The 14,494-nt window shown below is 35.9% G+C and overlaps 1 protein-coding gene across 1 annotated transcript in view; it reads right to left on the bottom strand.

Annotated features, from left to right (window-relative positions):
• Positions 1 to 14,494, bottom strand: part of MDGA2 (MAM domain containing glycosylphosphatidylinositol anchor 2) — an 829,367-nt gene that overhangs the window by 450,174 nt on the left and 364,699 nt on the right. The window contains exon 2 of the mRNA XM_081140380.1: positions 5,077 to 5,216. Coding sequence (XP_080996506.1) covers positions 5,077 to 5,216 — 140 coding nt within the window. The remainder of the gene's footprint in view (positions 1 to 5,076; positions 5,217 to 14,494) is intronic.

A 14,494-nucleotide genomic window follows, 5' to 3' on the forward strand; every position in this document is an offset into this window, starting at 1 on the left:
ATTGTATAAGTATGAAAATTGAAATAGTGTGACATGGTACAAAGAGGGGTAACTAGAATGATAGAATAAAAGAATGCAATTTTTAAATTATAAAAGTAGCATTTTAACATTTTTTAAATGTTTTAATGTTTAATGTTAAACATTACACAGTGTTAAAATAATTTTTAAGTTTTCATCACAAGAAAAAATATAGAGTCATTATGTTGTACACCTGAAACTAATATAATATTATATGTTAAATATACCTCAATTTAAAAGAGAGAGAGAAAATAACATTTTGAGACTGTAGGGAGTAATGTTGACTCTCCTGTATGGATTAGGGCAAAGTGAGGGAAGGAGAAGAGAAAGACAGAGAACACTAGCTAATATTTCATACTATGGACAAAACTATTTCTTGATGATTAAATCATCAAATATATAAATAACTATAAGTTATTAGAAAAAACACACAGTGTAAGATATATCAATATGAGAGAACTTGCTAAAGTAGGTACAAAATTTAGAAGCCCAAAATACAAAAGATAAAATAATTCATGTTTTAAAAACAAAATTTTATGAATAAAAATAACATATACAATATTAAAAGACAACACACTGGAAGGTAAAATTTGCAACATATGTATCAGATATCAAATTTAATTATGTAGTATATAAAAAGTCCCCACAGGCCTATAAGAAGACAGGCGGCAAACCGGTAAGAAAATAGAAATAGATAAAAACTATATAAACTAAGAAGATGTACAAATGATTGATATATTTGGACCTGTGTGGTAAAATGTTCAAACTGACTAGTAATTAAGAAAATATAAATTTAAACTGCACTAGAGTGTAATTTACTTTCACCCATCAAATTAGGAAAAATTTTAAAAAGATTCACTTGTGCTAAGGAAGTAAGTAAAAGTCAGTTTCAAGTTTGGCTAAATAATTCCATTTTAATGAAGGAAATTATCCTATAACAGTGCTGGCATACATGTAACAAAGATGTACACAAACATATACGTATAACAGAAGTGTTCATTAAATCACCGTTTGTGATAGTGAAAATCTGTAAGTACTTTGATGTTGAACAAAATGGCAGTAATTACAATGTTTAATGCACCCACACAGTAGAATGTAGTATGGCCATACAAAATACAATTCAGCCTTTGTGAAGATAATGATCTAAGCCAATGGTTCTTAAACTTCAGCGAACATCAGAATTAGCTGGGAGGCCTGCTAAAACACAAGCCTGTTGCTGGCCCCAAAGCAGGAGTTTCTGATGTGATGGGCCCCAGAACTTGCCATTTTTAATAAGTTCTTTTCAGGTATCACACATTGAGAACCATTAGTCTGGATCTATACTTGCTCGTTTGAACACATGATCAAGTGAAAAATTCTACTCATAGAATAATACTTTTCATTATCTAATTTAAAAAAAAAAATGAATGAACATATATAACTATATTTATGCAAATATACTAAATAGGATGGGAAGATGATATATTAAACTATTTAATATGTATCTCTGGGAGATGGGTGGGAAAGTGAAAGGTAGCATTCATGTTAAACATCCTATTGTTAAAAATCCCTTATAGGAGGAGTATACCCATAATTTATTTATTATTGGTTTGATAATATTGAAAGAGAGAAAAGAGAAGAAGGAAAGAAGAAGGGAGGGAGGGAGGGAGGGAGGGAGGGAGGGAGGGAGGGAGGGAAGGAGGGAGGAAATGAAAAGGGAGTGGGTAGCTGAATCTTGAAATTATGGATGTCTAGAGGAAATATTAGATTGGTAGATTTACTGGTAAGCACCGCCTTTCTTTCTTAACTCTTCATGTACCTTTATAATAAACCCTCATTAAACAAGGTAATCTGAACATAGTTCTAGTCCTTGCAAGCTAAAGAAAAAGCTAATAAACAGAGATATAAGGGCTTTGCAGAGTATTAAAACACAAAAATACTGAAATTTATTTAAATGAATCTAATTTAAAGTAGACAATAAAAATGCTAAGAACCATTTTTTTTGAAATCTTATTTTCACACCTACATATTCAATTAAAAAACTTAGAATCTAAGCATAAATTACTTAAAAATAATAAAAAGCCAACATGTTTTATGTGACTGCTTATTATGTGTCAGATATGTATATATGTATGTGTATATATACATAATATATGTGCATATATAATTATAATATACATTTAACTCTCAAAAGGAGTCTATGATAAAGGTATGATGAATACCACCATCTCGTCATCCCTGTTATATAGATAACAAAACTGAGATGTGGAGAGCAGAGAAGTTAAGGAACTTCCCAAGGTCACACTACTAGTCATGGTGAATCCAAGGTTATACCCAGGCAGCCTGGTTCCAATGTCATGCTCTTAACTACTGCATTGCACTTATTGTTATTTCTCTTGGATACATCAATATCCTCAAGCCACTACACACTGCAAATAATATATGTTTAAAGAAAATTTTTTTTAATTTTGGGAAAAATGTTGCCTTTGAATATTTCTGAAAATGGAAATTGTTACGACTCATTGCCACAGGAACACGCAACAGATTAAGAAATCTCCTGGAGCCTGGCTGGCATGGCTCAGTGGTTGACCATCTACCTATGATCCAGGAGATCAAAGTTTGATTCCCAGTCAGGGCACATGCTTGGGTAGGGGCCGTGCAGGAGGCAGAAGATCAATCACTCTCATCATCGATGTTTCTATCTCTCCCTCTCCCTTCCTCTCTCTGAAATCAATAAAGACATATTAAGAAAAAAAAAAGTCTTCTGGAGAGTGAATGAGGAACTTCTCTCTTCTGCTGCATTTCCAACTCTTATCATATCCAGATTAGACAAAGCAGCAAGAAAACCATTCCAGCTTCACTGTATCAGCCAAGAAAAATCATCCTCAGGGCCAGGTGCCAACAGCATGCCCGTCAGTGTTTGGCCAGGCTGCCAAGGCCCAGCTGTTCTGTCAGCCTCCCTTATGCAGTTTGTTGACAAAGAAGAGGCTAGTTAATTTTTCAAAATACAAGCTGAAACTGAGTCACCTGCAAACACATGAATTACTTCTTATAGGAATGAAGAAATGATAATACTGAAACAACAAATTTTTGTTAAGATCAGAGCACAGTAAAATGTTTCCAAAAATGGAATTGCTTAGGAAAAATAAATAAGGCCATATTCTACTCCTTTGTATCAGAACTTATTTTGGATTGGCCAGAGATCAAAGAATGTATTCCATCATGAAAGGGAAGCTGTGAGGAGAAAATAAGAAATTTCTAATATTAAGGGAAGATAAGGATGGAGATAGAGGGAGCAGAACAGCTGGGATGACTTAAAAACAGAGATAAGAAGTTGCACTTTTAAGTAAGATTTGCAGTTCAGAAGGTAGAGAATTGGGCACATTCAGTGTCAGAATAATGGCAGCATGAAGAGTCTTCTCTGACCTAAGCCGCCTCTCATAAAGAGATTTGTGGCTTCTTTCAGATTTGTCTGGGCCCTCTGGTTTTGACCCAGACTTTTTGATTCTGGAATTTTTATTCCATGTATACAAACACAAAAATTATAATCAAATTATAACTATACTAAATTTTCTTTGAGATAAAAGTCTCAATGTTATGGTCTTTAAATTTTAGTAAAATTATTTTCACTGGTTTCCATGGTTTTCTCTATGAATTTTATATCAGCTTCTTTGTCTATATCAAGTTTTAACAATTACTGCTTCAAGCCTTACATGTTCAGGTTTGCAATTTTTTCTACCAAGTCTAATTATATTGAGCCAAATGTGTAGAAATCAATTTTATTAAGACAATTATATTTTAATCAATTTTTAGTTAATAGCAAGTGTTATAATTTGCAATTTTAGCCATAATGAGTTATAATATTTTTAATAATTATTTTTTTTCTAAATTACTTTTAGTATTTTCTATATTACCAACATCATGAGTTTTATAAAACATATTTTACCATTTTAGATTTAGGTATAGTTATATCTATTAGTCTATAACTTCATTCTGTGAAGTTCACATGCTTATTTTTACATTTTTCAAAGTCAAAATGGTAGTCATAACATCCTTCAGAATTAAGCGATATGGAAGGCAGGAGCAAAAGACAAGATTAAAACAATAGATCGTGAAATCTCCACATTGCTCTTTTTAAATTGAATTTATTGGGGTAAATTGGTTAATAAAATTAAATAGGTTTCAGGGGTATAATTCTATAATATATCCTCTGTATTGGAATACAACATATTGTGTTGTCTAGTCTCCTTCCATCACTATTAATCCCTTCTTTCCACATTGCTCTTTACTTTCCCCTGTGTAATTGTGTTAGCTGGATTTTTTTTCTCTGTAACACAAAAACTTAAAACATGTAACTTTTCTACACAATGAGACTTTTATGTCATAGTGTTTGTGTTGATTATCAATGTATATTTTGAACTAGTCAGGTTATATATATGATAATAAAATTGGCAATTAGTGAGTAAAACGTCCTGAATATTCTGTATCTATATTAAATTTTTACATTATAGATGTATAGCATACTATATTATCTTATAATTAACCTTTACTTTCACTCCTACAAGGTTTTCCTTTGCTCATTGTTTCTAATTTTAGTGCCCTTTGAAAGTCCCAGTATCTGTTCCTGCTATTAAATTAGCTTACAAAAACTGTAAGTGATGACTCTGAAAATCTGAATGCTTATAGCACCTATAAATATTTGTTTTCCAAAGTTTTCTATGAATATAACAACTAGGTGTAAGAAAAGTACATGTGACCTCGTGCATCGCAGGTTTTAGAGCAGATGCTTCTTCTGCAGCAATTATGTCATCATGAAGTCATGTCCCACGTTTTAAAATGAACTAATTGCTATATGAATTGTTATCTCACTGAGATATTTTTGGAGTTTTCTTTTTAACAAATTCCTTAGAAGTGTCTTCCAAATTTCTTACAACACCAAAACAAAAATTTCTTTGTTGTATCCACATGAATACTTCAATTTTGAATGTTCAGCAAAGCAATCACCATATTACATCCCCACAGTTGAATTTCAAACACACACAAATTGAATTTTCCCCAATGTCTTGGATCAGGACTCACCTGTGGACGTGGATGTCCAGTGACCAGACAGGTCAATTCTAGGGTTTCTCCTTCACGTATAGTGTAGACTCTTTCAGAGTAGCGCTCCTCCTCAATGTTACAGGCCAAGCCTGAATGCACAATCCGAACTGTGGGGGGAGCTGTTGAGTCAGGAAGAGAGATAAAGAAATAAGTAAACCATCTTCCCATGAATCATTCTCAATTTAAGAGCAATTCTTATTAGACTTTACCAGAGTCAAATTCATCAATCTTAACACTCTGAGAATCTCCAAGGGATTAAAAATTTTGCTGGACAGAAAGCTTGGAATTTGCCTAACAGTAAACAATACATTTTGAATGTGAGAAGGGGGAACAGGGTGGCGAGAGAAAAATGGTAACTCAGAAAATCAGCATCATTACAAAACTACACGATAAAATCTGATTTTTAAAATGTGAGAAGTGCTTTTCTTTCTGAAATGCAAATTTTAATATAGTAAACGATGTTGTCCAAATACTACATAGTGCAAAAGAAGACCATTGATAAAGAAAAATGATTTTGAATGAGAAACACTGTCATTTTTCCATTAATTTTATAACCCCTGTGGAAGCGAAGGGACGAGAAGATTTAATTATCAGAAATTGAACACCAGCTTAGTTTTCAATATTTATAGACTCCTGTACTGATATGAGCAAAAGATGTTCATTGAATTAAGCCACTGAAGAAGTCAATAAGTCATTGATGCCTAAATATAAAATCCCCATTCAAAAGAGACTTAGTTCTCATGAAGCTGACCAATATAAATAATTTTCTCCTACTTCAGTGACACACAAGCCAATAAAACTTGACTGTCACTCATTGATTCACATATCACTGGAAGCCCACCATATACAAAAGCTCTTCCTTCAGGTCGTGACAAACTTAGATAAGATGTTTCCTGTCATGAGGAGGTTACCATCATTTACTAGATTCAAATTGGAGATCATTCCCATTTGTGAATGCAGTATTTTTGCTTTTAATATATTTGGGAGTAAAAGAGAAAGAGTTTTCTTAATTAAAGGCAGTGGAAAGGTTATATATATATATATACCTACAAATAAAAGACAGTAGTAATTGCAAGAATTTCTTAGTAGCAATTTCAACCTAAATAGCAGTATTATTAAGAGAGGCTGTGGTTGCTTACGAATTAATGCAGGCATATTTGGAATTCTTATTTTAACTTTAAAAATATTTTAAATACTACAGAATTTGAAAATAAATTTAGTGATTCTATGGAAGAAATAAAATGATTATAAACCCAACTTATGGAAAAGTTTCTTCTGGGAAATTCTGTGGTCTGAAAATAAAAAAAGTTTCCACTATGTAAAACATTGTTTTATATGACAGAAATATAAAGAACACTCATAGATTTTAATCATAGAAAAGGACATATTTTATTATCCTCCATTTCAAACAGAAACTAAAAGATAGAAAAGCTACTTATGGATAAGAAAACAACGTTATTTCATTTTCTTTCTGGATACCCAAGTAGAGTTTTATTCTTCAACCTTCAAATTCTGGATTCTATTCTCCAATAACCTGCATCAAATGACATGTAAAAATTTCCAACCGTAGGATAAGAATGAAGAGAATTTTTAGAATAGTTTTTACATTCAGTATGCACAATAAACTCTATAGGAAATTGTTTAAAATACAGACTCAGAGGTATACACAGAAACCTATTGTTATATGTGCAGAAAACCCCAGGAATCTGCATTTTTACCAAATATCCCAGATAATGAAATAACAGTGCTACTTAGGTCAGATTATTAGAAATAATTTTCTGGGTCTTATAAATATTTGTGGACTAAAGGAAAACACTTGAAGGGATAAAGCTCCTTTCCTTTTAATTGTTTCAAGTAACTGAACTTCATGCTATGCATCATTTCAATGGTTTAAAATTAAATGATGCTTAAACAAATTAAATGTTCTTTTTGGTCTATAGAATCAATTTATCAAAAATTTTCTACCATGTGTTTGGACTCTGTCTAGACATTTGTTTAGTTTTATGACATTAAAAGTCCTTATTTGTAGTTTCTCTGGGTGTTCTGATATATTTCATTCAATATTTCCTTCAACTCATTTCCTACAGTGATCAAATTTAAACTTTAATTTAGACAAGTGATACTAAAGAGCTACTAATTTTAAAATATCTGTCTTATACAACTGTATACATATTATAGAGATTACCAAACTGATGACAATCAATAAGCACTTGCAAAATATAAATAAAAGATTGTTAAACAGAAAATATAGATTCATTACTTTGAAATATATATCAGTGCCAAATTTAGCTTAATAAGTGATAGCCCACATATTTATTAATAGATCTAATTATATAGTAGCATGACATCCTTTCCAGACTAATTTACACTTGTTATTTTTGTTCTAATTTCAAGTCATTGAATAGTATTGCTATTTTTAAGATATATCTTTCCAAAATATCATTATGCAAATAGGTAGCTTATTTAAAACATTTAATTTATGCAGTCAGCATATTGTGTTCATTTACAAGGGTTAATTTTCTGCTATTTTCTTCTACATTTTTAACACATTCTTGGAAAAGTTAATTGCCTATGTACTGTAATTACCATGAGGCTACCACCTATTTTATAGGAGGGTGAAATATTCTCCCATATTGTAAGTGTTGAAGATGTATTTTTGCTCATATGCATTAAAATGTGTACGAAGTACTTCAAGTTGGGGGGATGGGTAAAAAAATAAAAGAGAATAAGAAGAAAACATTGTCCGTTATAAAAATAGTCACAAGGATATAAAGTACAGTATAGGGAATACAGTCAATAATATTGTAATAACTATGTAGAGTGATCACTTCATAAGATAGATAAATGTCTAATCACTATGTTGTACACTTCAAACTAATATAATATTGCACATCAACTGTAACTGAAAAATAAACAAATTTTATATATATACACATATACATATATATGTGTGTATATATACATATAATTTATATATATATACACACATATGTGTATATATATATACACATATACATATATATGTGTGTGTATATATATATATATATATACACATGTGTGTGTGTGTGTGTGTGTGTATACTATGCTCATTACTTCAGCTGCTCAGTGATAAGGTGAACATTTTGAAAGCTCCATCAATTACTTTGGTCTTCAGAAAACTCAGCCTAAAAGGTTTTAGAGCTCATCCAGGTCAATGCTCTTATTTCCAAATTACAGAAGTAAGGTCTGAGAGCACTGAGAGGAAGCAGGGCTTGCCACCCCAAAAAATGCCTTTTGGGATATTGATCACTTTAAGCTGGTTATTTTTAAGGAGCAAAGACTCAGAAAAAACTTTCTCCTTAACTGCCTAAAGGAATTTAGATAGAGAACCTGCTCGGGGAAAGGAGCCATCATCATCGATAACTATAATGTAATGTCAACTAGTGTGATAGACAGGAAGGAGCCAGCAAGATCCATTTGACCAAAGATCTCTCTGTGTCCCATTATTAAAGATGACTGGGAAAACACATGCTAACCAAACTTTTGCTTTTCCATCTCCTTGTGAATTGCCTTCCTCCCCTTTGAAGTCCAAAACCACAACACGCACACACACCCTTCTCCTTAGTCCAAGATGGCATATAAACCTTAACTCCAGATTTGACCTAGGATCTCACATTCGTATAGAACCTCTTTGTGTACATACTTAATAAGTTCATACTTAATCTGTCTTACATTAATTTAACTATTAATCTGGAGATTTTAGAACGGTAGAAGGAGAATTAATTTGTTTGGCTTCACAACATCAAGTGACCTGACCACAAGTCTGCAGCTAGTTGTGGCGCAGAATCCATGGTCATTTGTTCTTTTCACTACTTCATGTTATTAAAACTATGTCTGGGAGAGAGAGCAAGATGGTGGCATAGGTACCTGCTGAACCTGCTGCCTCCCACAGCCACATCAAAATTACAGCTAAAATATGGAAAAACTATCACTCAGAACCCCCTGAAATCTAGCTGAACAGAAGCCCTACAACCAGGGAATTGAAAAAGCATTGAGACCCATAGGAGGGGCAGAGATGTGGGTGGATTGGGGCTGAATCCCAGAGATTGCCATGGTCCCACACCTGGTGCCACAATTTAAAACCAGGAGGGATATCTCAGTAGTGGAGGTTTCCTGGAAGAACGAGGGGTCCTAGTCCCACATCAGGCCCCCCAATCCAGGGTTCCTGGGCCAGGAAAAAAAGTCCCCACAACCTCGAGCTGTAAAAACCAGCGGTGACTGTGGCTGAGGGAGCCGAGGCTGCAGGAGTCCCAGGGAGCTCAGCTTAAAGGCCCGCACACAGACTTACTCAGATGTGCTCCTCTGAGCTCTGGCAGTGGGAAGCAGTTTGAAAGGAATCTGGAACATTCTGGAAGGAGCTAACTTCCCTGGAATCTGGGAGAGAGGTGGGAGCACAGTTTTCTGCCAGACAGAGGTCATTGCTCTTTTGGTGAGCCCTACCCCCACAGAGCCCACAGGCAGGCACCATATTTGAATCTCCAGCATCTGACTCATACCTTTGGCCTGCCCCAGTGATTCCTGGAGACCCCAACCTTCCCTACCTGCAAGCTCATCCAAGCCACTTCCAGTGGCTTTTTTTATGCAAGTGGCCTCTCTAGCTTCATGCTTAGGACTCTCCTAATATCTCTCAAACAAGCAGCAGCTGGCCTCAGCATGCCACACAGGTCTTGATAAGTGGCCCCAAGCTTGGCACTAGGGGCAGCCTGCATTGGTTCATAGCTTAGCCTCTCCTGGACACCTCCAAGCCCAGCATAAGTAGCAGACAACTATGGTTTTCTGTGTAGCTCATACTGGGTGGTCCTGGGCATGGCACAGGCAGAGGCTGGCTTTGCACTTCCCAGGAGGCCTCAGAGACAGTGCACCTGGTGGTGAGACTCGACCACACTGGATTTCAACCCCACCATATCCACCAGTGACACTCAAGGGGCACACTCAGTGAAGTAAATCACGGAGCTTTTTACCAAAGCTCCACTGAAGTAAACCCTGCTCCATAAGGGTGTCTCAAGCACAGCAGCTCTTCAGCTGTAGCTGCAGTTGGTCCTCACAGCCAATTGGCCTAAGAGTCAATTCCTCCGAGTGACAAGAATAGCAACCAAGGCTCAACTACAATAGGACAGTGCACATAGGGGAGCACCTAGAAGGCCCAGCTCAGGTGACTGGGGAGGTTGAGCCACTGGACTCCACAAGACACCTACTACACAAAGCCACTCTACAAATTCAAGTAGATATAGCAGCTCTACCTAATACATAAATACAAACACCAGGAAACAGCCAAAATGTGGCGGCAAAGAAACATGTCACAAAGGAAAGAACAGAAAAAATCTCCAGAAAAGGAACTAAACGAAATGGAACCAAGCAAGCTACTAGATACAGAGTTCAAAACAATGGTTATAAGGATGCTCAAGGATCTTAGTAAGATTATTAAGGAAACTAGTGAGATCATCAATGACATAATAAAGTACCAGTCAGAAATGAAGGCTACAGGAGCTGAAACAAAGAATAATTTTCAAGGAATCAAAAGTAGAGTAGAAGACTCTGAGAATCATATCAGCAATTTGGAATATGAGGAAGCAAAAAACACCCAACCAGAAGAGCAAAAAGAAAAAAGAAACCAGAAATGTGAAGACAGTGTAAGGAGTCTCTGGGACAACTTCAAGAGGCTCAACATTCATATTATTGAGGTACCAGAAGGAGAAGAAAGAGAGCAAGAAATGGAAAACCTGTTTGAAAAAATAATGATAGAAAACTTCCCCTACTTGGGGAAAGAAATAGACTTACAAATCCAGGAAACACAGGGAGTCCCAAACAAGAGGAACCCAAAGAGGCTCACAGCAAGACACATCATAATTAAAATGCCAAAAGTTAAAGACAAAGAGAGAATCTTAAAAGCAGCAAGAGAAAAGCAGTTAGTTACCTACAAGGAGGCACCCATATGACTCTCAGCTGATTTCTCAACAGAAGCCTTGCAGGCCAGAAGGGAATGGCAAGAAATATTCAAAGTGATGAAAAGCAAGAACCTACAACCAAGATTACTCTACCCAGCAAAGCTATCATTTAGAATTGAAGGTCAGATAAAGAGCTTCACAGATAAGAAAAAACTAAAGGAGTTCATCACCACCAGACCAGTATTACATGAAATGTTGAAGGGTCTTCTTCAAGAAGAAGCTAATGAACAAAATAATCTGACAAACTAAATAGATCCAGAGACATTGAAGCATGCAACAGATGGCCATATTTCAGAGGGAAGAGGAAAGGGAAATGGAGGATGGGAATAGATTAACCAAACAAGTTATATGCATATATGAATAACCCATGGACACAGGCAATAATGGGGTGAAAGCCTGGGGAGGGTGTGGGAGTGGGGTGGAAGGGGTCAATGGGAGAAAATGGGATACTGGTAATATTTTCAACAATAAAGAAAAAATTGGGGGGGGGAAGCACAAAAAAGAAAAAACAAACTATGTCTGATATAGTTAAATTAGGGTTCCAAATAACTCCCACACTAGACTTAGACTGGGAATAAAAAAGATTGAGAAACGCTTCATAAAATAGTTACAGCACCATAACTAGATCAACAATATAGGTAGTGTAATTGCTCTAAATTTAACCCATAAAACATTGTCCTAATTCACTATCCTGCCTCAAGTCCCTGCCAAATCCATGAAATCTTACAATAGCCCAAATATTTTGAAATTTTTATTCTCTTTATGTCTTTTTCCTGCCTTAGAATCTCTAACGTCTCTCCGATGACATTTCACAGAGTCCTTTTATCTCTACATGGCATTTAGGTGCTCTGAAAAGGGACATTATGTTCTTGGTGAGGAACTCTCCTCATCCCACTGCTAATGGAAGTGGGTTTCTCACAATGTCATGAGAAAAATAATTTTCTGAGACTCACACAGGAGGATGAGATATTGTAGAAAGCTTTAATTTTATGGAATTACAGCCCTGAGTTTCCAAGATCTCATTTCCCTTGGTCCTGACAAGGAAGAAGTCCAGCTATACCTTTAGCAGGGCTAGGATTAAAACAGTTGCCCAGAGTTTCCCTTCCATGTCTGCAGAGTCCAATCCAACACCAGGCTAGCTTAGTTTGTGTTCTCTCAGATTCAGTCCATCAGTCCATTCCGTTCAGGGTCCACAGGGCCACACGGATATGGAGGGAACACAGACAAATGCAAGAGAGCCCCAAGAACCAAGAGCCAAGAGGCAAAAGCCCAGAGAGAACTCCTTTGTTTGGGGGATTATGTATTCCCAAATTTTCACAGGCTTGTAGTGGCTCCACACCCTCTAGTCAATGATCTCTGTTCCCCGGGTTGACTGAGAGGCATCTTCCCCAACTCATCCCAATTTTACTGCACATGTGTCTATCTTCCCTTTGTTGGCCACTTTCCCCCAGTGAACTTTGGGGAATGGACCAGTGGTTCCCCAAGGAGTGTAAAGTTGCAGCTCCCTGGTGAAGCTGCCTTCATGGCTATGCTTATCATGTCTGGTCTCCCTTTTGCTCCTTTCCTATTATTAATAACTGGGTAATTACAATGCTATCACTTATATTATCCAATCCAAAATCCCACTGCTCTGTAACATCAACCCAACATCAGCATAAAGGTAAAGAGCACTGAAATTTCTAGGAGTTTTTGTTCATGATGTTCTCTCATCTATAATTACCAGACTGATATATGGACCAATAATCCTGATACTTCCTTGAATTATTTAGCAATGATTTTCTTTCTTTCTCTTTTTTTTCTTCCAGGAGATATATACAGCCCAGTTATTCTCCTTTCTCTTAACATTCTAACTCGATATTAAGTTAGTGCTTTGCAATAAGCATCATTTTTGGCATCTATCCCATATCACATAATTCAGAGCACAGAATAGGCATTTAGTAACTAATTTATAATTTGTTTTAGCAAATATCACTATAATGACATCTGACTCCTATTTTAGCACTGTATCAACTATTGTGGCACTGAATTTATCCCTTTAAATATAAATGTAGTTTACAACACTATATCTAAAGCAAGACATATTTTATCTTCTGCCTCTTTGGAAAAAGCCTCAATTCATCATCCTAAAACTAGACGAAGGGTTATGATCCCCTTTGCCCTGTAGAGTCAGCAATAAATGAAAATGTTAAAATATTGCCTGAAACTCATATTCATCCAAATTTGCTTGCAGTAAGCCAAATCCCATTACGTAAAATCTTTCCTAACACTAATCAAATGAGCTCCCTTAATTTGACTAAGCTGGCTTTGGGTTCAAGAGTTCAGCCTAAAAGGGCAAAAGGGAGACATTCTTTTATCTTGTTAGAATATACTTTTGAAAGTTAAGCCAAATTCTGTCTGTATCCTGTTGGAGAAAGAACACAAATAAATTATTCCCTAGTGGCAAGAACCAGGAGCATTTTCAGCCTTTCATCTCATACACAGACTTTCAAACATGTATTTATTGAGCCACTGCTATAGATCAGACAGAAGGTTGTGTTCTGGGGACATGAAGATTAGTCCTACGAACTGTGTCTTTTAGCTTACAGCCTATTTGGTCTGTCCAACTTATTGAAAAACAACAGCAACAGAAAACAATTACAGTTGAACAGGATAGGTACCCTGACAGAAGAAAGTCAAAAGTACTATTAGAGGACAAAGCAGAGCATGACTAAATCTGCCTGTGGGATTCCAACACATTTCACAAAGTCAGTGGCATTTACTGTAGCTTGGAAAGATGCATGTGGTGGGAACAAAAGGGAAAGGACATTGCAGAGAGAGGAGACTGTGTGTTCAAAGGCATGTCTATAAAAGGCTGCCTGCAGTGTTCAGAAAAATACTACAGTAAAATGTGGTCCATGCAGTTTATAATTTATTCTGAACCTTGACACTGGTACCACTCTCTCACCTTGCCACTAGGTCTCCAGATGTAGGAGAGACACTGCAGAGTCCTGGGAATGGAAACGAGGGGAGACCTACATTAGAGATCTTGCTAGAGAGATTCGGGGAGTCACTGAATGTGGACTTGAGGGAGAACATCTTAAGATGGGCTAAAGTTTATATTTCAGTTAACTAGGTGAAAGAAGACGATTTTTAAGTAGAAGATACTCTCTTAATCTCCATGAACCCTACATTACTCACATGTGGGAGAAGCTTGAGATGAAGGGCTCTGAGACCAAATAATGGAGGGCTTTGTGAGAGTGAGGACTCAGAAGCAAAATGTTTTTGTGGAAGAAGCTTTTCCCAGGAACAGGCACTGTTCCTGAAGGGACACACCGTTATTTGCCAGTAATAGGTTTAGTAATAGGAGTTTCCTTTCCTCTAAAAATCATAAATAAGAGCTTTGTACTTTGGTAAATCCCTCAAATATCTGATCC

Source organism: Miniopterus schreibersii (assembly GCF_964146895.1).
Source record: "Miniopterus schreibersii genome assembly, chromosome: 1".
Classification (NCBI taxonomy): domain Eukaryota; kingdom Metazoa; phylum Chordata; class Mammalia; order Chiroptera; family Miniopteridae; genus Miniopterus; species Miniopterus schreibersii.